General features: G+C 42.1%; 1 protein-coding gene across 1 annotated transcript; it reads right to left on the reverse strand.

The window, feature by feature from the left end:
* LOC149301684 (uncharacterized) lies at nucleotides 1–26,758 on the reverse strand. The gene is made up of 6 exons (XM_089484352.1): nucleotides 26,610–26,758; nucleotides 22,608–22,774; nucleotides 21,648–21,768; nucleotides 17,226–18,377; nucleotides 1,980–2,089; nucleotides 1–27 (listed from the first exon to the last, which is right to left on the reverse strand). Exons 2-6 carry the CDS (start codon nucleotides 22,680–22,682, stop codon nucleotides 1–3), a joined length of 1,485 nt encoding a protein of 494 aa, XP_089340478.1. The 5' UTR covers nucleotides 22,683–22,774; nucleotides 26,610–26,758.
* Nucleotides 26,759–27,242: the final 484 nt, after the last annotated feature.

The raw sequence follows: 27,242 nt of genomic DNA on the forward strand, positions 1-27,242 counted from the left end.
TTATCTGTTGCAATTCTCCAGCCGAGCCTGGGCAAATCAAACACATCACGGAGAAAAAGGGCAGACTGAACTGACCACTAAAAGAATGAGACATAGAACTCTTGTTGACTGGGAAGTCTAGTTTTTCCAAGCACACTCTACTGTTTTATTCTACAAAGTTTTATGCTCTCTTTGTCTGCAAGACCTGTGTATCCATAGAGATTCCCAAAATATGGAAAGAGGAAGATAGATGGAATGGAGGATATTGAGTAACATCTATTTGTCACAAACTGCTGGTCTTAGTACCCCTTGAGCCACTTACAGCTTTGTTGAGATGTTTGTGGGCCAGCAATGGCACAGACTTGAGGCACAGAGTCAGCCTCCCAATTTATTGGCCACTTCTGTGTTCCCATCACAGTCACGTCCACTCCTGTGTGTAAAAGTCCTGTGAAACTTAAACCTGCAATCACAAGCGTACGGCTGAGCCGCTGATTAGCAACTGGCTGTTTTATCCACTGTACATCGACACCACCAGGTTCCATATCTGCTGGGTTTGGGGCTGCAGATGGTAACAAAACTAAGTGTGCTGCTGGCATATCTAAGAACAAAAATTGTGGCAGATTAACCCAAACCTGCATTTGAGTTGTTCCTGCATAATCACTACCTATAGCACTAGGTATAACAAAAATTCCTCCTTTTGAAAGAGATGATCTGGGTGAAACCAGTCCTATTAGTCCAGAATTAAAACATTTCACTTCCTTTTCATTACCCAATGACATGGCAGCTGCCGAGAGATTCATTTTATGTGATTGAGTGCCTATGTCCTGGCAAACTCTAAGCATATCTGCCAATGCAAGATTTCTAGATGCCATCAATGGTTGTAAAGCTTTCTGACAATCTTTGTTATCTTTTCCTAACTTGATCAACAAATCTTTGGCCATGTCAGGATTATCAGCCTGCTGTGCTAAGGCTGCTTGCAACTGATTAACAAAGTCACAGTTCGGTTCAACAGGCCCTTGTCTTAAGGTAGCAAAACCTTTTTTAGGCTGACCAGAGGGTGATATTTTCTGAAAGGCCAAGGATGCACAATCAGAAGATATTGCTAGGACCTCTCGAGGTAGCACTGTCTGTTGCTGAATTGTGTCAAAGTTATTTACTCCTGCCAGTTGTTCTGCAGTGTATTGTCCTTCACTATTGTTACCTTCTAACATACCCTTAACATCATTACTTTCTACTCCTGTATCCTTGATAGCTTGCTGTAGTTCTTTCGTTACTGCATATGGGAGTGGAGTCTTTTCATAAGCTGCTCCACTGTTGTGATCTTTTGTCTGAGAGATGGGATATGCAGTCGACAATTCTAGATCATCTAAATCAGTTGGGTCAGAGCTTCTACACTGCTGAACCATTTTTTGAAATGGAGACATAGCTGCCCCTGAAGGGCTTTCTAGGTTGTTGTTAGGCAATGGAGCTGAGGGATCTTTATCTATCTCCAGCTCCTTGGGAGGATGAAATACAGGAGCCACATATGAGGAAGGGGGTTCTGTATCTAATACTGCTTTTGCCTCAGCTATTCCTGCTTCTACCGCTCCCAGCCGGGGCTTTACAGGCGGCAAGGGTGGTGCAATCACTGGCATTGAATAACCTGGTGGATCTCCTGGAGGATGAACTAACGAGGCTAAAGGAGCGGAGGGTTGAAGGCAGGATTTGGGGATCTTGGATTGGCTTAACCGTCTCACGGCCGTGTTTACTACCTGCCAGGCAATCAGGTGGGGTGCCGCAGCACGAGGTTCAGCCTTTAAATGATTGCCTATCTTCTCCCATTCCTCTGCAGAGAGTCTTCCCTTCTCTGGGTACCAGGGACACTGGCATGAAATCTCTGCTATCAGATTTTCTATGTCTCTTTGGGTGATTTGCCTATCCCCTGACAGCCACTTAACTATCTCATATAGCTCCCTAGCGTGAGACCTTTGTTTGGTGGACAACGTTCCTCCCATACTCACGGGATCCTGTAGAGGATGTGCGCGCAGACTGTTCCAGTCGAGTGAGCTGGGTTGTAGCCGCCTTCTCCGAATCACGTCGGGCCTTTTCTGGATCACGTCGGGGTCACCAGCTGTCGCGGCAAGGAGACGCAGAGACAGGAATGGGGGTTCACAAGCTTGCCTCTCAGCCAGGCTTCTGGCTGGGCCTTTTATTGTCATCTTGCTTACTTCCGTCCATTGTCTTCCTTACAATCATTGATGATAGCCTTGCTCCTAGGTCATCTGACTGGCATGACAGGTGCGTGATCAGTGCATGCTTGGTGCGTGCTCTTGAGGCAAGGAAGCAGGATATGGATGTTAGGGATGATGGGAGTTGCAGCTCTTCTCTTGGCTTTCACTCTCACCCCCTGGTTAGCGGAAGAACAACCAGTTTGACCAGTAGCTCTGAGAATTGGCTGAAGATGTCTTCCAATCTTCTCTGGAGTCTGCTGGTTCTTGTTCAGCTCTCAAGACACCAGTCAACACAGTAGTCTTCTATAAAAGATCTACTTTTATTCTAATATATACACTATGCACAAAACAATTCACTACTCACAAAACTCACACTACTATACTCCTCAATACCCACAAAAAATATTGCCATACATTATTGCTTATATAGGCATTTGTCTCTCCATTCATTATACAGTTGCCACCTCCTGGGCGTGTACATACAATATGATTGACATATCATACTTGGCTCAATCTTTACCTCACATTGCATCATACATTGCTGTCCACTCAATGACTTTCAGGTGATATCAATTTGCACCTTTTCACTTTGTCCTTGCCACATGTGTCCTTGGCTTTTAGGAACTTCTAATTACATTATATGCAACACCTATGTGCCATTTCAATAGCTTTTGCTGTGTCATGTTACTTTCAAATACATTCATATACATATTATATTTCTTGTGACTATATATCCCATGTTGCTTTTTCCTGACAATCCCCTCCGAAATAGAATATTGTATGTGAATTTATATTGTCATTCCAATCAACTGAGACAATCTCTCATGTTTTTCAACTGTCAAAGCCTTTGTAAAAATGTCTGCAATGTTGTGTTGTGTCTCTATGTACTTTAACTCTATTTTTCCCTTCTGGACCATTTCTCTTATGTTCTGATATCTTACACCTACGTACTTGGTTCTGTTTTTCAGACTTTCTGTTTCTGCCATTGCTATACAGGACTGTGAATCTTCATGAATTTGTACAGGAATTTTAAAGCTTTCATTCGAATCAATCAATAACTGTTCAATCCACTGTATCTCATTTGTGACTTCATTCAAAGCTGCGAACTCAGCCTCACTAGTGCTCAATGCTACGTTTGTCTGTTTTCTACTTCTCCACACAATGGGACTTTCGCTGTATCTATAATCATTCCAGTCACTGACTTTTTGTCTCCTGATTCCGAAGCAAATGAACTATCTACATAACATTCTAAATCAGCATTGCTTTTTCTAATTATCAACCTCTTGTCTATGGTTCCTTTCAGATACCTAATCAAATGCTTCACTGCTGTCCAATCCTCAATTCTCGGGTCGTTCACCCTTCTTGCCAAAACATACACCGCGTATGAGATGTCTGGTCTGGTATGGCTAGAATTAAACTGTAAAGATCCAACAACACTTCTAAACAATCTTTTATCCTCAAAAGCTCTTGTAACTTCCTCTGACACAAAAGTTGTAGTCATCGGAGTTTTCACAACCTTTGCACTCTGTAAACCACATTTCTCAATTAACCTTTCAATTTTCTTGCTTTGACTCAGCAAACAATGCCCTTCTTCTGTCCATTCTACATTTATCCCTAAGTAAGACTTCAACATGCCTAAATCTTTCAACACAAATTTCTCTGACAATTCTTTTTTCACTAACTCAATTTCTTTCTTTGATTTGGCTGCAACGCACAAATCGTCCACATAGATCAACAAAATTACATCTCCTTTCGTGTATACACAAGCATCTGCAACACTTCTCTTGTAGCCTAACTTCTCCAATTCATCGTTGATGCATAAATTCCAAGCTCTTGCACTTTGCTTGAGACCGTACAATGCTTTCTTCAACCTGTACACTTTCTGACTACCACTTACTTCAAAACCTTGAGGTTGCTCCATGAAAATTTCTTCTTCTAGATTGGCATTTAGATAAGCCGTTTCAAAATCAAAATGCTTTACTATCAGATCTCTCTTTCCTGCAACTGCTAATACCATTCTTAAACTCTCTGCTTTTGAGGTTGGAGAAAAAGTTCTGTCATAACTTTCAAACTGTTCTTGCGAAAAGCCTTTTGCTACCAACCTTGTCTTATATTTCACACTTCCATCAGGCATGTCTTTCCTTTTATAAACCCACTTGCAACCAATGACTTTTCTATCCTTGGGTCTTTCTACTATTTCAAAGACATCCTTCTTTTCTAAGCAATCAAATTCACACTCCATTGCTTCACACCATTTCTCCTGTTCCTCTCTAGGAAGTTTTTCTATTTCAGCAAAACTTTCTGGTTCTTCAAAAACCAAACAAGCTTTTGCATTGGACACCACAAATCTGTCAGGAGATTTTCTAGTTCTTTGACTACGTCTAGGTACTAACTCTGTTGTTCTGCCTCTTTCTTCCTCATCTCTGTCTACACTGGAAGTTGTGGCTTTCTTATTGAATCTCTTGTCCTCTGTCATGTGTGTGGTTTTTGGTCTGGACATTTCGCTATCTGAGGAGCTATCACTGCTACTTGTGGATGGTTTTTCTTCTGGTTTTACTATAACCCCTCCATTTCCTGGAGATGCTTGGCTTTGGGTCTGTGTCTCTGCCTCACTGGAGTTGCCTAACTTCACAAACACTTCCTTATTTGCATGGAGTTTTTCCCAACCAGCATATCTTTCAAAATTGGCAGATCTCGAATGTCTCACTTCTTTTCCTCCCAAATAGAATTTGTAACTGTTTCCAGAATACCCCAAAAACATCATTCTTCTACTCTTGGGTTCACCTTTGTTTCTAAAGCATGCAGGTGTGTACACATATGCATATTGACCAAAAATTCTTAGATATTTAAAGTTTGGAATTCTACCATATAGAACTCTATAAGGAATATCATCTATTACTGAATGATAGAGCCTATTGGTAATGTGTACTGCCGTCAAAACAGCTTCACCCCAAAAATTATCACTTACACCCGCGTCAGCCATCATACAAGCAGTTATCTTTTGATTTCTTGAATCTTTCTCTCTGCAAGCCCATCCTCACTAGGACATGCAGGATTTGTCGTGTGGTGTGTTATGCCAACCTTTTGAAACCAATAAAACAATTCATTAGATAAAAATTCCCCACCTTTATCAGTTATAATTGTGTCTACTCTGAAATCAAATTTTCTTTCAACCATTCTTATCCAAGATTTTAAGCTTTGCCCAGCGTCTGACTTATTTTTCAGTATTCTGACAAATGTAAATCTAGTGTATCTGTCCACAATTACCAAATAATACTTGCATCCTCCTATAGATAAACAGTTTGCTTGGGCAACGTCAGCATGTACATATTCAAAAGGTCTTTGTGCAATTCTTTGCGTCCTTTTTGCTACAGGATATGCCTTAATTTTCACTTGACTACAAATGGTACAATCCAAATGATTTTTACAGTCTGCCACTCTCAAATCAGGGCACATACTAATTAGGTTCTTTAAGCATTTAAAGCTTGCATGACCAAATTTTCTATGTAACTCATGTATACAATCCTTGTGTAACAGAACATTATCAACATTGTTTACATTCTCTACTTTGAAATGATCGACATTTTCCTCTAGGAAATAAAGCTTATCTTTCTTTAGCCCTATTCCGCACAGCTCACCATTTAACTTTATCTTGCAAAAATTATTTTCAAAAATTACAGTGTAGTCCTGGTCTGTTAATCTACTGACTGATAATAAATTGTTTTCCAACTCTCTCACATGTAGCACATTATTAAACTCTTGTTTTAACCCCGGAATGTAAACAGATCCCATTTCTTTTACTGAACTTACTTCATTGCCATTAGCTAGAACTACTGCATTAACATTGGCAGATTTCTTATTTTCAATTAACTCAATGTCATTACACATATTACTAGTTGCACCAGAATCTATTAACCATTTAGAATCTTTTCTATGGCCTGTTACAGACAGCCAAAATAAAGCTGCTTCGAGTCACAGTGGAGGTATGGTGTTTCAATGATGCATGAGTCCTAAGAGTCCAAAAGTCACACCAAAGCCACGTTCCAGTCCTTACGGATGGAGTGTGGCTTTGATGCGACTTCTGGACTCTTAGGACGCATGCATCATTGAAACACCATACCTCCACTGTGACTCGAAGCAGCTTTATTTTGGCTGTCTGTAACAGGCCTATGTTTCTCTTTTATCATAGTGGCACGCTCCTTCTTGTTGCAACTGCCTCTGAAAAATGTCTGCTTGTACTGTCTCTGTTGCTGAAAGTTCCGCGTCTGCGGTCTGTTATCTCTCTGTTTGTACTGGTCAGCAGCCAATTGTTGACAGTTTCTTTGCAAATGTCCTGCCTTTCCACAGTGGTAACAACGTCATTTTTCTCTCGCGGGAGCTGCTGCTTGGTGTTCTCTTAACTCAGGAGCCTGGTGCAGTCTTGGTGCTGATTTCTGTGAGTCTTCTTTTTCAGACACTCTTCTCTGATTTTCTTCTAAAATTCTTTCTACTATCAAGTCTCTGCTCAGTTCTGTCTCAGGCAAATTCTGGAGACTGTTAGTGATGGAGTCCCATGAAGAGTCTAAAGACTCTATTAGGATGTAACATTGCTGTTCTTTGCTTATTTGGACACCTCTTAATTCTGCCTCCACAAACAGGTTTTGCATTTTCTTTAAATGTTCAATTACACACTGTCCCTTAGTCATCTTTTGTCTATAGATTCTTTTAGACCAAAGCATTTTGGCAAAAGCTGTAGTTGGAGTATGTAGCCTTTCAAGAGTCTCCCAAACTTCTTTTGCGGAGCCCTTATCTCTCACATCATTTATCATGTCCTCCTCGAGCATCAAATACAAGCATGCTTTTGCCTTGCTATCTCTTTCTTTGGTGGCTGCATTTGCATCGGCTGTTAGCCCCGTCTGGACTGTGGCCCATAAACCTTCTTTAATCAGTAGTGACTGTGCATAAACTTTCCAGGTGGAGTAATTGTGGGAGTTCAACTTGCTAAACTTCAACACTTCCATCTTATCTTGTGCAGTGACTGAATTTGGCAAAGTCCTTCCTGAGTTTGCACAGCTGCCTCGTCTCGGGCTTTTCCAAAACACAAAACACTTCACTCACGAGCTTACCAGTGCAGCGTACACAGCTTGCTCTGATCGGTCATCCACAAAACTTTCTTTCTCTTCCAGGAAAGTTCAGCTTCTGTGGATGCTGGGTGTTCCAGTAACTGGCTCTGGGCCCATAACCCTTGTTAGGGATGATGGGAGTTGCAGCTCTTCTCCTGGCTTTCACTCTCACCCCCCTGGTCAGCGGAAGAACAACCAGTTTGACCAGTAGCTCTGAGAATTGGCTGAAGATGTCTTCCAATCTTCTCTGAAGTCTGCTGGTTCTTGTGCAGCTCTCAAGACACCAGTCAACACAGTAGTCTTCTATAAAAGATCTACTTTTATTCTAATATATACACTATGCACAAAACAATTCACTACTCACAAAACTCACACTACTATACTCCTCAGTACCCACACTACTATACTCCTCAATACCCACAAAAAGTATTGCCATACATTATTGCTTATATAGACATTTGTCTCTCTATTAATTATACAGTTGCCACCTCCTGGGCGTGTACATACATTATGATTGACATATCATACTTGGCTCAATCTTTACCTCACATTGCATCATACATTGCTGTCCACTCAATGACTTTCAGGTGATATCAATTTGCACCTTTTCACTTTGTCCTTGCCACATGTGTCCTTGGCTTTTAGAAACTTCTAATTACATTATATGCAACACCTATGTGCCATTTCAATAGCTTTTGCTGTGTCATGTTACTTTCAAATACATTCATATACATATTATATTTCTTGTGACTATATATCCCATGTTGCTTTTTCCTGACAATACTTTCTTTCATTCTTGACAAAAAGTTACTTCTATTGCATGTATCTTCTTCAATACAAGCTGTTCCTTTTTCAAAGTACTGCCTTTTGTGTTGCAAGAGGGGCTGCAATTAGGACCCTGACAGATATCTATCTCCCCTTCCATTAACTCTGCTATCCCAAAAGGGCTGGAGAGCATACCAAACCAACCACAGAACCTTTCCCTGCTCTTGTGTAACTCCAGGTCAGTCAAAAATAAAATGCACATAGTCCATGATTGCCTACTGGACCAAGAGACTGACCTGGTTTGTTTCACGGAGACCTGGCTGGGTGTTGATAGCTCAGCCACCTGGGCTCAGGCCTTACCAGCCGGGTTCTCCATCAGTGAGCAGGTAATGGGACATCGCTTTGGTCCATAAAGACAATCTTGCTTTGGCCATGATACCTATCTGTAAGATGGACCACATCTAGGGCTGCCATAATTGTCCACTTTTACCAGGGACAAAATGTAGGACAAATTCAAGACCAAACTGTAGGGCAACTGCAGGACAAAACTCAGCTCAAAATGTAGGACATTTAAGATCCACCATTTTTCTTCAATGTCCTACATTTTGGGCTGAGTTTTGTCCTGCAGTTGTCCTACAGTTTGGTCTTGAATTTGTTCCACATTTTGTCCCTGGTAAAAGTGGACAATTATGGCAACCCTAACCACATCGAATGTATTTATTTCAGCTTAAAGACTAGGGAATGTCTGGGGATTCTGTTGGTTTAATGTCCACCCCATTGCTTAACATAAATACTCCCTGGAAAAGATAACATCAGAATTATTGCAAACCAGGGAAAGAGTGACATTCCTGGAGGAAGAAAATAAAAAATTGGGAAAAGAGATAGAGAGATTAACAAAAGAACATACTGAAGATACAGCAGAAAGAATTAAATTAGAGCAAAGATTTAGGGAGTGATGTCTTAGAATAAGAGGTCTTCCCGAACAGAAGAAGATCTATATAAAAGGATAATACTGGCCTTGGCTGAATTTATGGACCTAGATAATGAATCTTTTCTCCTTGAGGTGGACAAGATGTTTAGAGTAAGCTCCTGGGTTGCAAAACAGAAGAGACTGCCCAGAGATATCGTGGTTTATTTTGTTAGGACTCAAAGAAGCAATTCTACAACAACATTTTCATACAAGATTCAGAATTGAAGAAAATGAAATTTTATTGTTGAAAGATATCTCTGGGAAAGTGTTAAGGAAGAGGAAGGAATATGGACCACTGACTAAGGTTTTGCGCAGCAATGGAATCTACCACAAAAGGGAAGTAACTCAGGGCCTATCTTTTAAATTCAAGCAAAAAAGATACCAATCAACTCGGTACAAAAAGCAAGACATTTTCTACATGAGAATGAGAAAGAACTTAAGGAGACAGTCAGAAAGTTGAAAGAAACAACCCTGGAAAAGCAGAAGAGGATAAGGAGGAAAGAGCTCAGAAGAAGAAACAGAAGGAGAACTGTTTAGGAAACCAAACACAAGAGAGGACGATATAGATGGAGAATATGAGGATGAAACGGGAAAAGACGGACATCCTATCATCGAATGTTAAAGGAATCAACAGCCCAAAAAATGAGGTAAACTTTTTCATTACTGAGGGAAACAGAGAGTTGATGTCATTTGCCTTCAGGAAACCCATATAAATAATAATAATAATAATAATAATAATAATAATAATAATAATTTGTTTTATTTATATACTGCTATTCCAAAGATCATAGCAGTGAACAGCAAGTAAGCTAATTAGCAATAAGCTAATTTGCCTCCAACAGTCTGGGTACTCATTTGTTGAAGAACGCCAAATTGGGGAAAGAATACATACCAGCCTCAAAAAAGAAGGGAAAAGGTGTAGTGATTTATGTAAAGGATAAATGAGAATCTAAAGAGGTATTATCAGACCACAATGGATACTTGGTTGGTGTAGAAGTTACTTTACAAGACCAAAGGATCCTAATGGTGGGAGTTTATGTACCCTTAGAAAATAAAGGCCTGTTCTTTGGAAAATAGAAAAAACAAATGCCAGACCGTATGTGCGATAGGCCCTTAATGATGAGAGATTGGAATAGACTGATAGACCCCCAGATAGATAGAAAAGCAGACAACAAAACATACTCAAAGCAAGGGAAATCTTTCTTTGAGTTAAAAACAGCCTTCGCATTAGAATCAAGTATGGTCTGTCTAAGGGATTTACGTTCTTTTCAAACACCCATCAATCCTGGTGGAGAATAGATATGTTCTTGACTTCCCCAACTATTAGCACAATGGTGGAAGCAGTAGAAACCTTACCAAAAATCCTATCGGATCACGGTCCAATTTTATTGTCTCTGAAGAATAAACCTAAGGAACTGATATGGAGACTAGATGAGACTTTGTTAAAAGACAGAAAAATTCTAGATAAAGCAAAAACAAACCCACTTAAATCCTTCTTTGAAGAAAACCTGAATGGGGAAGTCAGCCCAGAGATCGTCTGAGACACAAGCAAAGCGGAAATGAGGGGTTTCTCTTTGAAACAATCTTACGAAAGGAAAACAAATAGAGAAAAGAATTGGAAAGAACTACAGGAAAAGTTAAAGGATAAGGAACAATTACTTAAAGAAAACCCCCAAAACAAAATGATTCAACAACAGATTAAGAAGATTCAAAAGGAAATATCCACATGGCTAATAGAAGACCAGGACAAAAAATCAAGATACATCAAACAGAAACACTTTGAGAATGCTAATAAACCTGGCAAATGGTTAGCAAGGAAACTGAAAAAGGAAAAGGAGAAATGGATCTTTTCAAGGGTTAAAGAAGGGAACAAGATTCATTCCAACCAAAAACATATGAAAGAATGTGTATATAAATATTTCACAAACCTACACAAAGAAGAATATATTTCCCAGGAGAGGATACAAGAATCTTTGGACAGAAAAGGTGTAGTAAAGATTGATGAAGAACAGAGAATCGAACTTAATAAACCAATAACGGCTCCTGAGGTGCTAGAAGCAATCAGTAAAACCAAGGCATCCAAAGCGCCAGGGACAGAAGGCCTAAGCACAATGTATTACAAGAGCTTACAGAAAGAGCTAATTAAACGAATAGACTCTCACAAAGAAGAACGCCTGACTCTCGGAAGATAGATGATATTGCACTGATTCCTAAAGAAAGTAAGGAGGTGCTGGAGGTGAAACATTTCAGACCCATTTCTCTCCTTAATAACGATTATAAAATCTTCGCAATGGTCTTAGCAGAAAGATTTTAGAAAACCCTACAAAATATCATAAACGAAGACCGAAAGGGCTTCCTCCCAAAAAGGCACCTTAGAAACGAGGAATTTAATAGATATTATAGACTTCTATGAGAAGAAAACAGATTAAAAAGCAGCTATGATTTTTCTTGAGGCCGAAAAGGCGTTTGATGAAGTTAATTGGAACTTCATCCTGGAAGCCTTAAGAAAAATGGATCTAGGAGATAACTTTATCAGCTGGATAGAAGCAATCTATAGAAAACAAACATTGAGACTTATTATTCATGGGGATAATAAGAGAGATACCCCTCTCACCTTTGTTATTTATGGCCACTTTAGAGACTCTGAGTCCTAGCATTAAAGAAGATAAGAAGACCAAAGGCCTGGAAATAAAACAGGAAGAGTACAGACTTAAACTATACGCGGACGACGTGGTGATATACTTATCTGACCCAATAGAAAGTGTTAATCCCCTGCTTTATAAATTAAAGGAATAGGGACAGCATTCAGGTTTCCGGATTAAAAGGGATAAGACAAACATTTTACCAATGAATTTAACAAAAGAATGATCAGGAAAATCTACAAGAGGAGACTGGCTTTAAAGTGGAAGAAAAGGTGAAATATCTAGGTGTTGAGTTCACCTCTAAAAACCGAGACCTCTTTAAAAACAGCTACAAGAAATATATGGGGTGATATCAACCAAGATCTCAATAGATGGGCTAAACTCAACCTATCCCTCTTGGGAAAGATTGCGGCAGTTAAAATGAACGTACCGCCTAAATTACTGTTTTCATTTCAGACTATATTATCCTTCTTAATGACAAACCATTTTTAGAACGGCAGAAGGACCTGCAAAAGTTCATCTGGGCAGGAAAAGACCTAGATCCAGATTTAAATCTCTAATAGATGATGTAACGATTCACAATCCTCTCTTCTATTTTGACCTGACACTTCTTTGGGTGTTTGAAGGACAGTCGTGTGGATGGATTTTAAAACACAGACCAAGCGGCTGATTAAACAAGAATATAAGTTTATTTTTAAAACAGAACAGGCAAAGGTATCTTTGAGATGGAGTTGTTGGCTGGTTTTAATGCTATAATAATAATAATAATAATAATAATAACAACTCTGCCCCGCAGGCTATACTGTCACTCAAGAAATGATGTAAGCCAAAGCCCTCTTCCTGTGTCTGGTTCCACTGAGTCTCTCTTCTAGACTCTCCAGAACTAATCCTGTCCCTCTCTGGACAAAGCAGTTCCTTAAGTAACCATCCCTCAGGAACTATGGGAACCCAGTCCTCTCTTGGACTCTACTGTTCCCATCCTCTCTACAACTGTCTCCCACTGAACTCCCGCTTCATCCCTCAGGATTGCAAACCCTAACTGACTCCACCCAACTGCCAAGCGGAAGCTTCAAACTCCTCAGCCAGCACCTGATTGGCTTAGAGTCTCTGGCTTCTGATTGGCTGGTTTGGAAGTCAGTCTGTCACACGCCTCCCCCTTTAATAGGTTCATTGAGACACAGAACCAAACGGTTCTATGGTCCAAGGAACTCCCAGTTATCAATTATACTTACCCATTATATATAACATTATACACACATCAGGTGACACATGTGATATACTTCATATCCTTGTTTTATCAATAACCATTTCCAGCTTAAATATCTTTGGTATTTTCCTGTATGTTCCCCTTTTAAACATAGGTCTAATATCAGTTCTACCTGTTATAACAACTTACCATCATTTTCTTATAAGTTTAGCATATTATATCCATATCCCTTATCACTTGTTGGGTTTTGATATTTTAATAACACTTAAATAACCTTTTTCCCAACTTCAGATCTTTATATGTTCCATTTAAATGTTTTTATCAAACATATTTAATCTTTTAACCCTTTTCTGTTATTGATGGAGCATCATCTCCAAGCACTTTGCCCCGTTCCCAGTATGGTTTTGAAAACATTTCATCTTCCATTATACTAATGGCAAACTACAATATATTTGTTTTCTAGTCTATCAACTCAATTATATCCTTGTCCTTTTTAGGAGTCTTCTCTGGATCAGTCCTTGTAACTGACCACGTGTTTCTTTTTACCGGCTGTGGACTTAACACCTCATCTAGTAAAAAGTCTTTGCTTCCTCCTGTTTCACTGGACTACATTCATTTAGTGCGCTGAGCAATCTTTACATCTTCTTCTGTAGACCGTAAAGTGTCCCTTATCAAAATCATCCCGTTCTCTAGATAGTTCATCACAATCTTTGGTCTTTTTCCCTCTGTTGAATCTCCTTTTCCAGTTGGCTGATGGCTTTTGGGGTCCCACCAACACATGTCTGTCATCTGGTCATCACCAGTATGTTTGACAGTGAAGTCTATAGATGTGAACATGTTCTGCATATACACATCTATTCTTTCAACTTTTACTTTAAGATTCTTCCAGTCTCTGTGAACTAAACCATTTTCTTGGGTTATATCACCCATTTGCCAAACTACATATCTTTCAACACTGTCCCATTTAATATATACCTTCCAGAACCCTGAACTCTTTATTAGAACCTACAAAAGCCTGTTGTGATGCTTTTAATAACTACTTCACAGACAAAATCTCTCAGATGAGAGCCGATTTGGATACTGGCCTTACGACAGAGGCGACAGGAGAGGTATCCAGAGCCTCCACCCATACTGTTATTCTGGATGAATTTGAGTCAGTTAGTACAGAGGAGGTGGAGAAGCTCCTTGGGAGTATGATAAAGAGGACTTGCTCTCTCAATCCTTCCCCGTCTTGGCTGGCCGTCCAGTGGGGAGATACCATCAAGATGCTGGTAAAAATATAACTAATGCATCTTTCAGGGAAGGCTGTCTTCCATCTTGCCTCAAAGAGACAGTGGTTAAACCACTTCTAAAAAAGCCTTCCCCTTGACCCTCTGGACGGAAACAATTACAGGCCAGTTTGGATCTTAATATTCTTAGGCAAGGTAATTGAGAGGTCAGTCGCCATTCAACTCCAAGCAGTCTTGGAAGAAATGGATTTTTCTACATCCATTTCAAACTGAATTTAGGACGGGTTACGGAGTTGAGACGGCCATGGTCGCCTTAGTCGGCGATCTCGGTTTGAGCATCGACAGCTCTTTGAAAAGGGGAAGTGGGACCCTGCTGGTGCTCTTCGACCTCTCAGCGGCCTTCAATACCATTGACCATAGTATCCTTCTGGAACATATGGGAGAGTTGGGAATTGGGGCACTGCTTTCCAGTGGTTCAGGTCCTACATCTCGGGCAGATTCCTGTCACTTGGGGACAGTTCTTCATCCAAGAGGGAGCTCAAGTCAGGCATCCCTCAAAGCGTGATTCTGTCCCCAATGCTATTCAACATTTACATGAAGCTGCTGGGTGAGATCATTCGGAGACATGGGGCGGGGAGCAGGGAGACCTTGAAACAGTAGTACATGCGCTCAGCTTCTGTAACGCACTCTACATGGAGCTATCCTTGTGCCAAGTTCAGAAACTTCAATTGGTACAGAATATGGCAGCCAGGTTGGTTATGGGCTCTTCTAGAACTGCCCACATTACAACAGTTCTTAAATCCCTCCACTGGATGCCCATTAGTTTCTGGACAAGATACAAGGTGTTGGTTCACTCTGGAACGACCTCCGGATGAGATCCGTCCTATTAACACCTTGGAAGCCTTTAGGAAGGCTATTAAGACGGACCTCTTTCCAGACTAGATTAGATCTATTGACTTGCCTCCCCCTCCTCCTGACCCTTACCCTTGCCATCGTTAGTGTGATGGAAATGGCTATTGATGTATATCGTTCCTGCCCTCCCACCTCTCCTTCAGAAAACGACCCATTTCTTGCCCGAAAAGCTTTTTTTATTGTATTGTGTTATGAAAGTTTTTAATTTTCTTGCTGTTTAATAGGATTTTTAAGGGTTGATTAATGTTTTTATAATTGGCAGAAGGGTTGGGGGTTTGGAATTTTAATTGTATTTCTTAAATTGTATGTTATTTTATTACTGTAATCCTCTTTGATTCCTTTGAGAAAAGGTGGAATATAAATAATAATAATAATAATAATAATAATAATAACAACATCTCTTCAAGGGGGTCAAAAGCCCTTTCAGTATGTTCCCAGAACTGGGGGGGTGGGGGTGGGTTGTTTCTGGGGCTGTGGGTCTCTCTGTTGGTCCTCCTCTGCAGGGTTGTTGTGAAGGAAAAGATAAGTATGTGAGGGAGGATGCCCAAGCTGGATCCTGTGGGTCTCTAAGCCTAGTTCCCAGGTTGACAGGGGATTGCCAGAGTTTTGAGCTCTCTCCGTCTCCCTCCTCTTGGCTTTGGCCAAGAGGATTTTGGCTCTTCTCGCCCCCTCAGAGCCTCCTCCCCCAGGACTCCAGAGAACCCCCCCCCAAGAAAAATGCCATTGAATCCTATCCTGTGCGATGCTTTCTATTTGGCACAAAATTCTTCCCCAAATGAGGAATCAGAAGAGAGGGTCTCTCCTCAGCCCCACTTTCCACGAGGGAGGGGGCCACTCAAAGACCTTTTTACCTTTAGATCCCCGTCCCCTCCATGGCCATGCCTCTCTCCAAGAGTCCCACCGGCCTTCATTTATCATAACAACTCCCCTAGTACCCTGGACCCAAGGAATCCCCCAAGGAGGGGGCAGGGAAGGAAAGAGGAAGAGGAGGCCTTGCAGGACCCCTGCCTTTCTTTGGGGGGAGAAGAGGGGCTTCTCCCCTCAGCCATTCCTCTGAATGAACAAGGGCTCTCCCCACTTCCCTCCCTCCCTCAGAACAGACTGTGAGGGCAGAAATGGCTTCTGGGGCTGAGACTGTGCAGGTGCATATAGTCCCAAAGGCCCCTCCTCAGCATGCACAGGGATTGCCAGGTCCTAGATGCTGCTGCTTATTCCGCTGGTGGCCTTTGTGGGAAAGGAAGGTATGCGCCGGGGTTCAGTGGCCTCCACTTCCTTCCCTCCTTTATTCCTTTGAGGAGACCGCGATGGAGGCCAAGGTGCAGAGCTGGACTCAGGAGGGAAAGGCAGGAAAGGAAGGCTCTGCTTTGGAAATATAGCTTTCTCTGTGTATCCTGTATGTTTGTGTCTGTGTGTCTGTGCTGTTCTTATGGCTGGGAATGGAGATGAGAACTGAGGAGAGAAGAAAGGGTCAGTTTTGGGCAAATTCAGAAATTCTGTGCATCAAAGTCCAGTGTGTTGAAACAGTAAAGAACTTTATTGAGAACGCATAGAAATTCAGTGTTTAAGCCAGAACTGACCACTCCAATCCAAACAATACATTAAAACCCCTAAAACCTAAAACATGACCCTCTTCCAAACTTAACCCCCACCTTCAATTTGACAGTCTCTGCCCCACAGGTAACAAGTCTCCCTTTTGCCATTCCCAAAAACTAGCCCTTTCTCTTAATGCTGGCCTCCAACTTTCTTAAGCCAAAATCCCACACATTGCAAAAGCTATAATTCCCATAACTATACTAACCAGCTGCAACAAATCCCAACCTCCCATCTACCTAACCTATACCACAACCCACAATCCCCAGCCAAATTGACAACCCAAAGCAATTATCTATACTATTGGCAATTAAAACCTAAACTTAACAAAATCCAACTTGAAAACATAGAGACATATTGACAGACAAATGTTACAAATAAGATCATAAGGGCCTTTTCTTTGCACTGCTGGATTGAAAATATATTTGTTGTATTCGTTACTGACAAATATAATGTTAGGATTTGTGTGGCTTCTCTCTTCTGTGGACTCTCTTATGTCTCACTAGGCTTGACTTCTGAGAAAAACCTTTCCCACAATGCTGGCATTTGTAAGGCTTCTCTCCTGTGTGGACTCTCTGATGTTTCACTAGGTCAAACTTCCAAGAAAAACATTTCCCACAATGCTGGCATTTGTAAGGCTTCTCTCCTGTGTGGACTCTCTGATGTTTCACTAGGTTTGACTTTGAAGAAAAACATTTCCCACAATGCTGGCATTTGTATGGCTTCTCTCCTGTGTGGACTCTCTGATGTATCACTAGGTGTGCCTCCTGAGAAAAACATTTCCCACAATGCTGGCACTTGTATGGCTTCTCTCCTGTGTGGACTCTCTGATGTATCACTAGGTGTGCCTCCTGAGAAAAACATTTCCCACAATGCTGGCACTTGTATGGCTTCTCTCCTGTGTGGACTCTCTGATGTTTCACTAGGTGTGCCTCCTGAGAAAAACATTTCCCACAATGCTGGCATTTGTATGGCTTCTCTCCTGTGTGGACTCTCTGATGTATCTCTAGGTGTGCCTCCTGAGAAAAACATTTCCCACAATGCTGGCACTTGTATGGCTTCTCTCCTGTGTGGACTCTCTGATGTATCACTAGGTGTGCCTCCTGAGAAAAACATTTCCCACAATGCTGGCACTTGTATGGCTTCTCTCCTGTGTGGACTCTCTGATGTATCTCTAGGTGTGCCTCCTGAGAAAAACATTTCCCACAATGCTGGCACTTGTATGGCTTCTCTCCTGTGTGGACTCTCTGATGTATCTCTAGGTGTGCCTCCTGAGAAAAACATTTCCCACAATGCTGGCATTTGTATGGCTTCGCTCCAGTGTGGACTCTCTGATGTATCTCTAGGTGTGCCTTCTGAGAAAAACATTTCCCACAATGCTGGCATTTGTATGGCTTCGCTCCAGTGTGAACTCTCTGATGTATCACTAGGTATGATTTCGACGAAAAACATTTCTCACAATGCTGGCATTTGTATGGATTCTCTCCAGTGTGGACTCTCTGATGTATCTCTAGGTAAGATTTCGACGAGAAACATTTTCCACAATGCTGGCATTTGTATGGCTTCACTCCAGTGTGGACTATTTGATGTATCACTAGGTGTGCCTTCTGAGAAAAACATTTCCCACAATGTTGGCATTTGTATGGCTTTGCTCCTGTGTGAATTCTCTGATGTATGACAAGGATTGACTTGTAAGCAAAACGTTTCCCACAATGGTGGCATTTATGTGACGTCTTTGCTGTGTAGACTCTCTGATGACTCAAATGTTCTTCTGTAAAGAAGGACAATGACAGATAAGATTGAAAATCAGAGTTAAGAGAGGAGGGTGTTACCCCATGATTTAGCCCTCATTAACCCCTCCTTATTTGAGGCTAAATTAACAAATTTGCTGTGAGGAACCCAAGCATGACCCTGCTGCTTATGCCCCTAAATCCATGGAATGATTCTATCCTTACTCATAGGAGCTAGCAAAGAAGAGACTGGATGCGGACTGCCTTGAGGGAATCCATGGAAGCAGATAGTCAAAGGACTGTTGAAAAAATATTCCATGAAACATGTGCAAAAATACTTTGATTGACAGATGGCATCATATCCTGTGAGACTGCCATAGAGTCCTGAGTCAGAGCCCAAGGCATGATGCAAACTAACTGCAGAGGTCACTTCCTACTGTTTGGCACCAGGAGATGACTCCCAACCAATACAATATACAGGTCACATGCAGCTTGGTGTGGACTGGATTAGAGTTATGTGTACAAGAGATGGTGAAGGTGAAGGAACTCGGAGAGGAGAGCTTGCAAATATTTGTATTATTTTGTAACTCAGATAGATTTTGAGTGTAAAAAGTGGTCAGTGCATTGCCAATATCTATATCTGGATATTTGCTTCTGTACTCTGCTGTGTTATTGTTGAGCTGCATCTCGGAGCGTCACCCTGAGATTGTGCTGTATATTGGCTTGTGAACATGATAGGAATTCAGAGCCAAGAAGGACTGAGAGCCAGTGTGCTAATCCTTTTTGTCTGATTTATTTGCTCCAAGCACTCATTGCATTCAATTTGGTTCCAGACCATTCTTCCCCCCAGGACACATTCTAAAGCGATTTAAACCCTTTTGGACACTCGGTTTCTGCTCCCAAGCAACAATTACAGCATAAATATCTACCCTGACTGGCTGTTGTTTGACTTCAGTCCGATTACAGACAGACAGTCAGTTTACATGGCTAAGCACCTCAATGCAGTCGCCAACCCCACTTGTTGTATGAGCTCCTGACTTCTCTTCCCATTTCGAACCCTCAGCAATTGGAATCAAGATCCACCTAGGTAAAGTATTACCATTATGAAAGTCTTACATCTCTTGACCTGTGATGTCCTGCCAGGACTGATTGAAACTTTCCCCTGCATTTTCTTTCACATTGGTTCAGGCCTTAGATTATTTTAGTGTAGAAAAGTCATTGTATTACTTTGTGGGAGGAGCTGTAGGATTCCCCTGCATTATTTCCAGGTTTGGTTTGCCCTTTCCCAGCATGCTCTGCTGTAGCTGGAGGTTTTTGGTTTGGAGCGGTCTTTGCTGAGAGCAGGCAGAGAGCTGTCTTTTTGGTGGCAAACAGGCCCACACAGCTGGAAAGGGCATTTCTTACACTTTAGCCAATTTAGTTACCAACTTAGCCATTTTAGTTACCAAGTTAGCCATTTCAGTTACCAGGTCTCAGCCGAATTAGTTACAATCAGCAAGTGAATAGAGGAATTCAGGAGCTGAAAGACCCTGCACCAGCTCCATTGACTGAGGAGAGCAAACCAACATCAGACCCAGAAAGATGACATCCGGAAGATTGCTGAACTGTAAAGTATCTTTTATTTAGAGCTGGGGAGGAGAAAACTCTTTATTTTGTCCTTTAAATTAAATTTCCCCCCTTTTGAACTTTACATTCAGCTTCAGAGCCTTTTTTGGGTAAAGAGTTTGATCTCACCAGGGTACCAGCGTTGCACACCCAAACCTGCCACCACCTTTAGTTGGGTGTGTCTTCACATGACCACTCCCACCTGTTATCTAGTTCTTGTGCATGTATGTGAACACTTACGTGTGTCTCTCTCTCTCTCTCTCTCTCTCTGTGTATTATGCTTCTACCCTCAATAAAAAAATAAAAAACCTATTTCAAATGCCTTTGGAGTTTTGTGTGCTTCCAATCATGGTATAGTTAAGCTGAATCCCAAGGTCGCTCTTGCCCCAAACAAACTTTATATCTCCTTTCAGCTAAGTAACAAATTCCCCTAAAAGCATAGCACTTGCGGGTGTCCTCCCCAGACTCCAGCATTCTGGGTAACAAAGGGCCTCTGGAATCAGCCATGGAACTAAGCAAGCTCCGGTAGGAAAAGAAACATTAGAGAACATTGCCATTGTTCTCTAAGCCATTGCAGGGCCAACAAAGGGATTTTACCCAAGAAGTCTCTCCAGAGTCTCAAAAGGCTTGAAGAGGGGCCAAAAAAGCCAGGAATCTTGGTCAGGGATGGGCTGAGGAGCATTTGGAGTCAAAAAGCATTTATCTCCATTGTTCCCTCCCACAAAATCCTATAATTGACAGTTTCGGATAGGATATTTAGAATCTTTATTAAGGGGAGAGCAATCACTCACTAAACTTCAAATTCCAAGATTTCACAGAAAGCTGCTACGACAAACTATGTGTGAAAGGGATCTAGGAGTCCTGGTAGACCACAACTTGAACCTGGGTCAACAGTTTGATGCAGCAGCTAAATAGGCCAATGTGATTCTAGGCTACATAAATACGGGTATAGTGTTATGGCAGGGGATTGGACTGGATGGCCTTTCTAGTTTCTTTCAACTCTTTGATTCTGCGTTATAGATTAAGGGAAGTAATAGTGCAATTCTGTTCTACTTTGGTCAGACCCTCAATACTGTGTCCATTTCTGGTCACCACAATTCAAAAAGGATGTTGAGAAGCTGGAGTTTATCCAAAGGAGAGGAATAAAAATGGTGAAGGGTTTGGAAACCATCAAGTCCTATGAGGAGTAGTTTAGGGATCTGGGAATGTTTAGCCTGGAGAAGAGAAGGTAAAGAGTGGATAGCCCTCTTCAAATATTTGAAGAGATACTGAGGATGGAGCAAGCTTCCTTTCTGCTGCTCTAGAGCAAAGGACACGGAACATTGGACACAAGCCACAGGAAAAGAAGTTCTACCTAAACATTAGGAGGAACTTCCTGACAGTAAGAGCTATTCAACAGTGGAATATACTCCCTCAGAGCATGGTGGCACCTCATTATTGTTGTTGTTATTATTATCTTCTAAAGCGCTCCTTCTTTGAAGGTCTTTAAAGGTCTTTGAAGGTCTTTAAACAAAGGCTAGGTGGCCATTTGCTGGTGATGCTTTCAATGTGTTTCCTGCATGGCAAGGGGTTGAACTAGATGGTCCTTGTTATCTCTTTAAAGTCTTTGATTCTATAATTCTAAAGTGGAATCATAGTGCCATGATAATGTAGAATGAAAGGGCCCTCAGTCTTCATAGTAAGGGCAATGAATTCAGCTTCCTTACCCACAGAGGCCACATTCTCATAATTCTCCATCATCACATCCTTGTACATAAGCCGCTGCTTCTTCGTCAGCAGTTTCCATTCCTCCTCAGTGAAATATACTGCCACATCCGCAAAGGTCACCTGCAACAGAAAATAGCCCTCATCCAGAGAATGACTAATAAAAGGGGAGGGAGAAGCACATGATGCATCCCAAAAATTATTTGATCTCCTCAGAATTTAGTCCAGGAAATAAACTTTAATTGCTGTCAGCAAGAAAAAAGCTACTGCCTTTGAGGTCCAGTTTGTCTCAAATTCTTTCAATGTAATATACAATATAATTTAGGTCATGGCTGGGATATTAATGATAGATTAGAATACTGACTATCTCAACACGTATAGAACCTTTAGCCTCCAAAGATTATAGTGCATTTAGCCATTTGTTGCCAAATTTCAGAGGCCAATGTCATTTTTAAAAAGCAGTTCTGGGGAGCACTGTGGGCTTGAGGGCCACGGAGCCACCCCCAATTTAGATCCAGAGACATTCTCCCATATCTCCCAACATTGCACAGATGGAAAAAACAAGACATATGTGGACAAGCAACAGCAAAAAGTGGTGAAGATAGACAAAGTTGTTTATGAAGAAGATCACACAAGTGGGAAAGGGCACAACAGTTTGTTTTTGCCTCAGACTCCTAGCAAGGGCAGGTCCCTGCCCCCTTCTTTCTTCTCCAACCCCCACTTTTGAGTTGATGGGCTGCAAACTCCTTGGCAATCATTATGCAAAAATTGAAATGAGCTGAAGAACTGGGAAAGTGGGAGGAGAAGAGAGAAACCAGGACATTTTAAAAGCCCTTGAAATATTGGGATGACAGAGAATTAACCAGGACTGTCTCTGCCAAAGTCGGACAGTATTGTATTTCATTCCTTTCATAAATTGGCCCAGCAGTGACACAGTTGAAGCTAATAGAATAGTGACTCACCAAAGACTTCTTGTACCTCGGCAGCCTCCTTCTCTTGGAGCCCAACTCCCTCCGGTTGGCCTCTGTGTTGGCCATCAGGTGGGCAGGGGGCCTTGTGGTCTTGCACTTGGGTCACTTCCAGAAAGAGAGGCCTCAAAGCCGTGTACAAGGAGGCCAAGATGAAGGTCCTGAGAAAAGGGCCCAGGGTTAGGATTGGCTTAGCAAGAAACCCTTCAGCACTCAAAGACACAGAGAACAGCATCCTGCTGGTGACACACGCAGATGACATATGCCTCCGTTGGGCCAATGCAGAGGTGGGCATTTGCTTCCTAGCCCAATTCCACACGGAGCAACACTGGAGCATAGAGGGTTCTGCTGGGTCAGGCTTCCTGGCCTAGTGGCCTCCCATTCTCCCATTGGCCAAAGCAGTTGCCCTCCATCCCCCAGGGAGTTGCCCGGTCAAACAGGGCAGGAAAGGAGCTCTCTCTTCTCTGGTTGCCCCCCTTCCATGGGATCCAGCCCTCCTACCAGGATCGGGGGGGACACCAGAGGATTGAGCTGATGGGAAGGGAACAACCAATTCCCATGGCAGCCTTCTGCCTGCAGAGAAGTCACAATTCTGAGTGTGTCTCTGCCGATGTGGAGAGTGCCTATTTTCCACACTGTTGCCTGGCCATTTTGGCTTGGGAATGTCCTGTTCTAGCCACAAGTAAGACTAAATCTTAGCCTGTATCCAATCCTATACTTAGTCCTGATCAGAGTAGAATCACTCAGTCTCTTGGATTTACCTATAGATTGACTCACTAGTCAATTATGGGTTGAGTCGGTCTACGCTAGGTTTAACCAACAGGATTCAGGCCTCCCCAAACTTTAAATTCAGATAAGTTACAATAGAATGTAGAAAATATATATGCATAATTATGCATTGTATAAAATTCATTGTAAGTACTTTAGTTTCAATAAAAATTATTTTTAAAAAAGACTTTAAAGGCAGGAATGTTAATTTTTCCATGCTGCGTCATCATCACTGATGAGAATTTGATTTCTCTTTCATGGAGAGGAAGAGGAAGAGGAGGAGGAGGAGGACCACCTTCTTTATGGAAAGATTAAAAAGCAGATCATTAAACAGAGAGTCTGTGAACATCTAGAAAGCAATGCCATAATCACAAAGAGTCAATATTAGTTTCAGAGAAAGAAGTCATGCCTGACAAATCTAATCTCGGTAGATGATCCTGGTAGATGAAGGGAATGCTATGGATATAGTATATCTTGATTTCAGTTAGTCCTTGGTAGATGAAGGGAATGCTATGGATATAGTATATCTTGATTTCAGTAAGGCCTTTGTAGATGAAGGGAATGCTATGGATATAGTATATCTTGATTTCAGTAAGGTTCCCCATGTCATTCTCGCAAAGAAGCGATTTTGGGCTGCATCAATAGAAGTATAAGGTCTAGATCAAGGGAAGTAATAGTGCCACTCTATTCTGCTCTGGTCAGGTCCCACCTTGAACATTTTGTCCAGTTCTGGGAACCACAATTCAAAAAGGATGTTGAGAAACTGGAGTGTGTCCAAAGGAGGGCAACTAGCCTGAAGAAGAAGAGCCCTCCCTCAGGTCCATCTGCCTTGGTCCAGGCCTCAGAGGGAGAGAAGAATGCTGGACGTGATTCCCTCCCCCCCTCACCATTCCCTTCTCCTTTTGTGTCGTGTCTTTTAGATTGTAAGCCTGTGGGCAGGGAACTGTCTGTTATCCCCTCTATTGTAAACCGCTCGGATTCCCAGTGATTGGGCGGTATATAAATAAAACCTATTATTATTATTATTATTATTATTATTATTAACTAAAGTGGTGCAGGATTTGGAAACCATGACTTATGAGGAATGACTTAGGGAGTTGGGGATGTTTAGCCTGGAGAAGAGAAAGTTAACAGGTGATATGATAGCTCTGTTTAAATTTTTGAAGGGATGTCATATTGAGGAGGGAGCAAGCTTGTTTTCTGCTGCTCCAGAGAACAGGACCCAGAACAATGGATGCAAGCTACAGGAAAGAAATTCCAGCTCAACATTAGGAGGAACTTCCTGACAGTAAGGTCTGTTCGACAGTGGAACACACTCCTTCCTTGAAGTGCAGTGGACTCTCCTTCCTTTGAGGTCTTTAAGCAGAGGCTGGGTGGCCATCTGTCAGGGATGCTTTGATTGAGAGTTCCTGCATGGCAGAATGGGGTTGGACTGGATGGACCTTGAGGTCTCTTCCAACTCTATGATTCTTTGATTCTATTATTTATATTCCAGGTGGAGAAACTCTGGCCCCTGGGCTGGATAAGACGTGTATTTCTTCAATGGCCTGATCAATGGCCTCCCCTCATTTCACCCCCTTCCCCATTTAGACATTGGTGAAAATAATCATTTCATTTTTACAAATGAGAAAAATCTCTGAGCTTAACTGCTGTGTTTATAATATAATAATAATAATAAATATATGTATATACCACCTTTCCTAAAGGATCAAAGCAGTTTACAAATTTACAATTACAAGATTTGTGTGTTTCTGTGTGTCAGTCATAGCAGGAGCATGAGGTATGCACCTCCTTCCTCTGCTTGCTAAAACCACACAGAAACTGAGGCATGTACATTTGTGTGCATTGTTTCTGAACGGATCTATTGTCAAAATCACAATTTCTTTACTTTTCCTTGTATATTTTTTAAAAAGATGCACACTGCTGAATATGTTGCACTTATACAACAAAAATCTATAAATGTATAAGTTTATGAGTGAAGATTGCAGCCTGGATTATGCTCATTTTTTGGAAGTGAAGAGCTATGTAAATTCATTTTATAATCCAAGAGAAAAAAATACCTCAGAAAGCTCTAGTAAACAACATGTACACACACAGTCCCCACACAAAGGACTCACTGGTGCACTGTGTGTCTGGGGTCTGGAAATCTCACTTCCACCTTCTGGGAAGACAATGCTGCCACAGTCTGAATTTGGAGCTTTATGCCTGCAAAGCATGGGCTCAGTCTCTCAGCTGCAACCCTTCCATACAATCCTGGACTGAAACATTCAAACAAAGGTCCTCTTCCAGCTCCAGGAATAAAGGCCTACCTTCAGTACAAAGACCCTGATTCCTGCAGCCAAAGAAAGGCCTCTCCTGCAGTCATTTATGACTGGAGCTTCCCTGGGTCAGAGGCCGTTTCCTCAGCCGTAGAGAAGGGTTGCTCTGAGTGCGAAGGAGGAGGAGGTCCAAGGGCTGAGGGAGGGAAGGCAATGGGATAAAGGTCAGTGCCAATGGTCATGGAGGGCAGAAGGTGACAATGCCTAGGAATCTCCTCTGAGTCCCAGCCATTCTAGGAATGAGTGGCAGGAGTGAGTCCAGGGGCTGAGGGGGTCTCCTTTCCCAAAGTGGGAGGCAAGGACCGGTGGGACCCTCCCCAGCTAGGGCCCAAAGGGAGGGTCTCTTTCCCACTTCTCTCTCCCCCAGCCCCCAAAGCCCAGCCTCCCCACTGGCCCTGAGTCCCTGCCTCCCCTTCTTCAGAGCCTCACAGGCCCCTTCCTTCCTTCCTTCCTTCCTTCCTTCCTTCCTTCCTTCCTTCCTTCCCCCCAAAATGGAGGCTCAGAGGCACAAAGGGACACACAGTCCTCTTTTTGGCCCCAAGGAGCCTGGCCTCCTTCTCGCTCTGGAGCCTCAGAGAGAGAAAGAGGAACCTCTGTTCTGTTGGGGCGTGTGGAAAGATGCACTGTGTCCACCACAACCACCTGCAGAGTTGAACCACATCGACAGGACGCCAGGGAGAAGGAATCTGTGGAGATGTCTGCAAAGGTATTCTGGTCAAGAAGGACATATTCCTTCACCACTGCAAACGACCTTCAGCTCCAGGCTTGAGAAATAACTACAGAACAAGCCTTCACTCTTCACGAGGACTTTAACCTTCGTTTGCAATATTTACAATATATATATACCCAGTGTATTGGACAACCGTCTCTAATACACACTATTTCCACCAACCAACAATAATAACACAACCTGTGATGCAGCCACAGTAACACCAACCACAGAGAGGCAGTTGCTCTCACACACCAACTGTCTCACTCTGTGTCTCAGTGACAGTTAGGAAGGACAGTTGACAGTTGCATCAACATTGTGATGATGCACTGTTCGAATGGTGACACATATAACTGCCACTAGAGCTGTATATAACTTGCACAATAGCTCCACCTAGTGGCCACATCCATGTCATTTCCTGACATGTTCAACTGAGGCTTCAGAGAATGTTCCAGAACATTATTCTCCACAGTCACAAGCAGCACAAAATGGCCTCTGGAACACAAAATGGCTGACAAAAGCAAAAAAGGCCACCAGGACACAAAATGGCTCCTTCTGCCTCAGTGCTTGGCAGTTGGCAGTTTGAGGCCTTCAGGGAACACAAAACAGAGGATGAAAGGGCCCCAAAGTCGAAAGGGACCCCAAACAGGATTTCCAAATTTAAGAACACCTAAACATTTTCCTGATGCTATTGAAAGGAGGAACCTGATCCCCTCCTTAATTACAATCAATAATGAAGGCTATTAATATTAATATTAAGAGTGCCCATCATCCACAACCCAGCTCAGGTCTTGACTGCTCAGGGAGGCCAGTCCAGCTGCAGGTGGCCCTCAG

The sequence above is a fragment of the Sceloporus occidentalis genome, unplaced genomic scaffold (genome assembly GCF_023333645.1).
Source record: "Sceloporus occidentalis isolate IW3139 unplaced genomic scaffold, rSceOcc1.0.p SCAF_21, whole genome shotgun sequence".
Classification (NCBI taxonomy): Eukaryota; Metazoa; Chordata; class Lepidosauria; order Squamata; family Phrynosomatidae; genus Sceloporus; species Sceloporus occidentalis.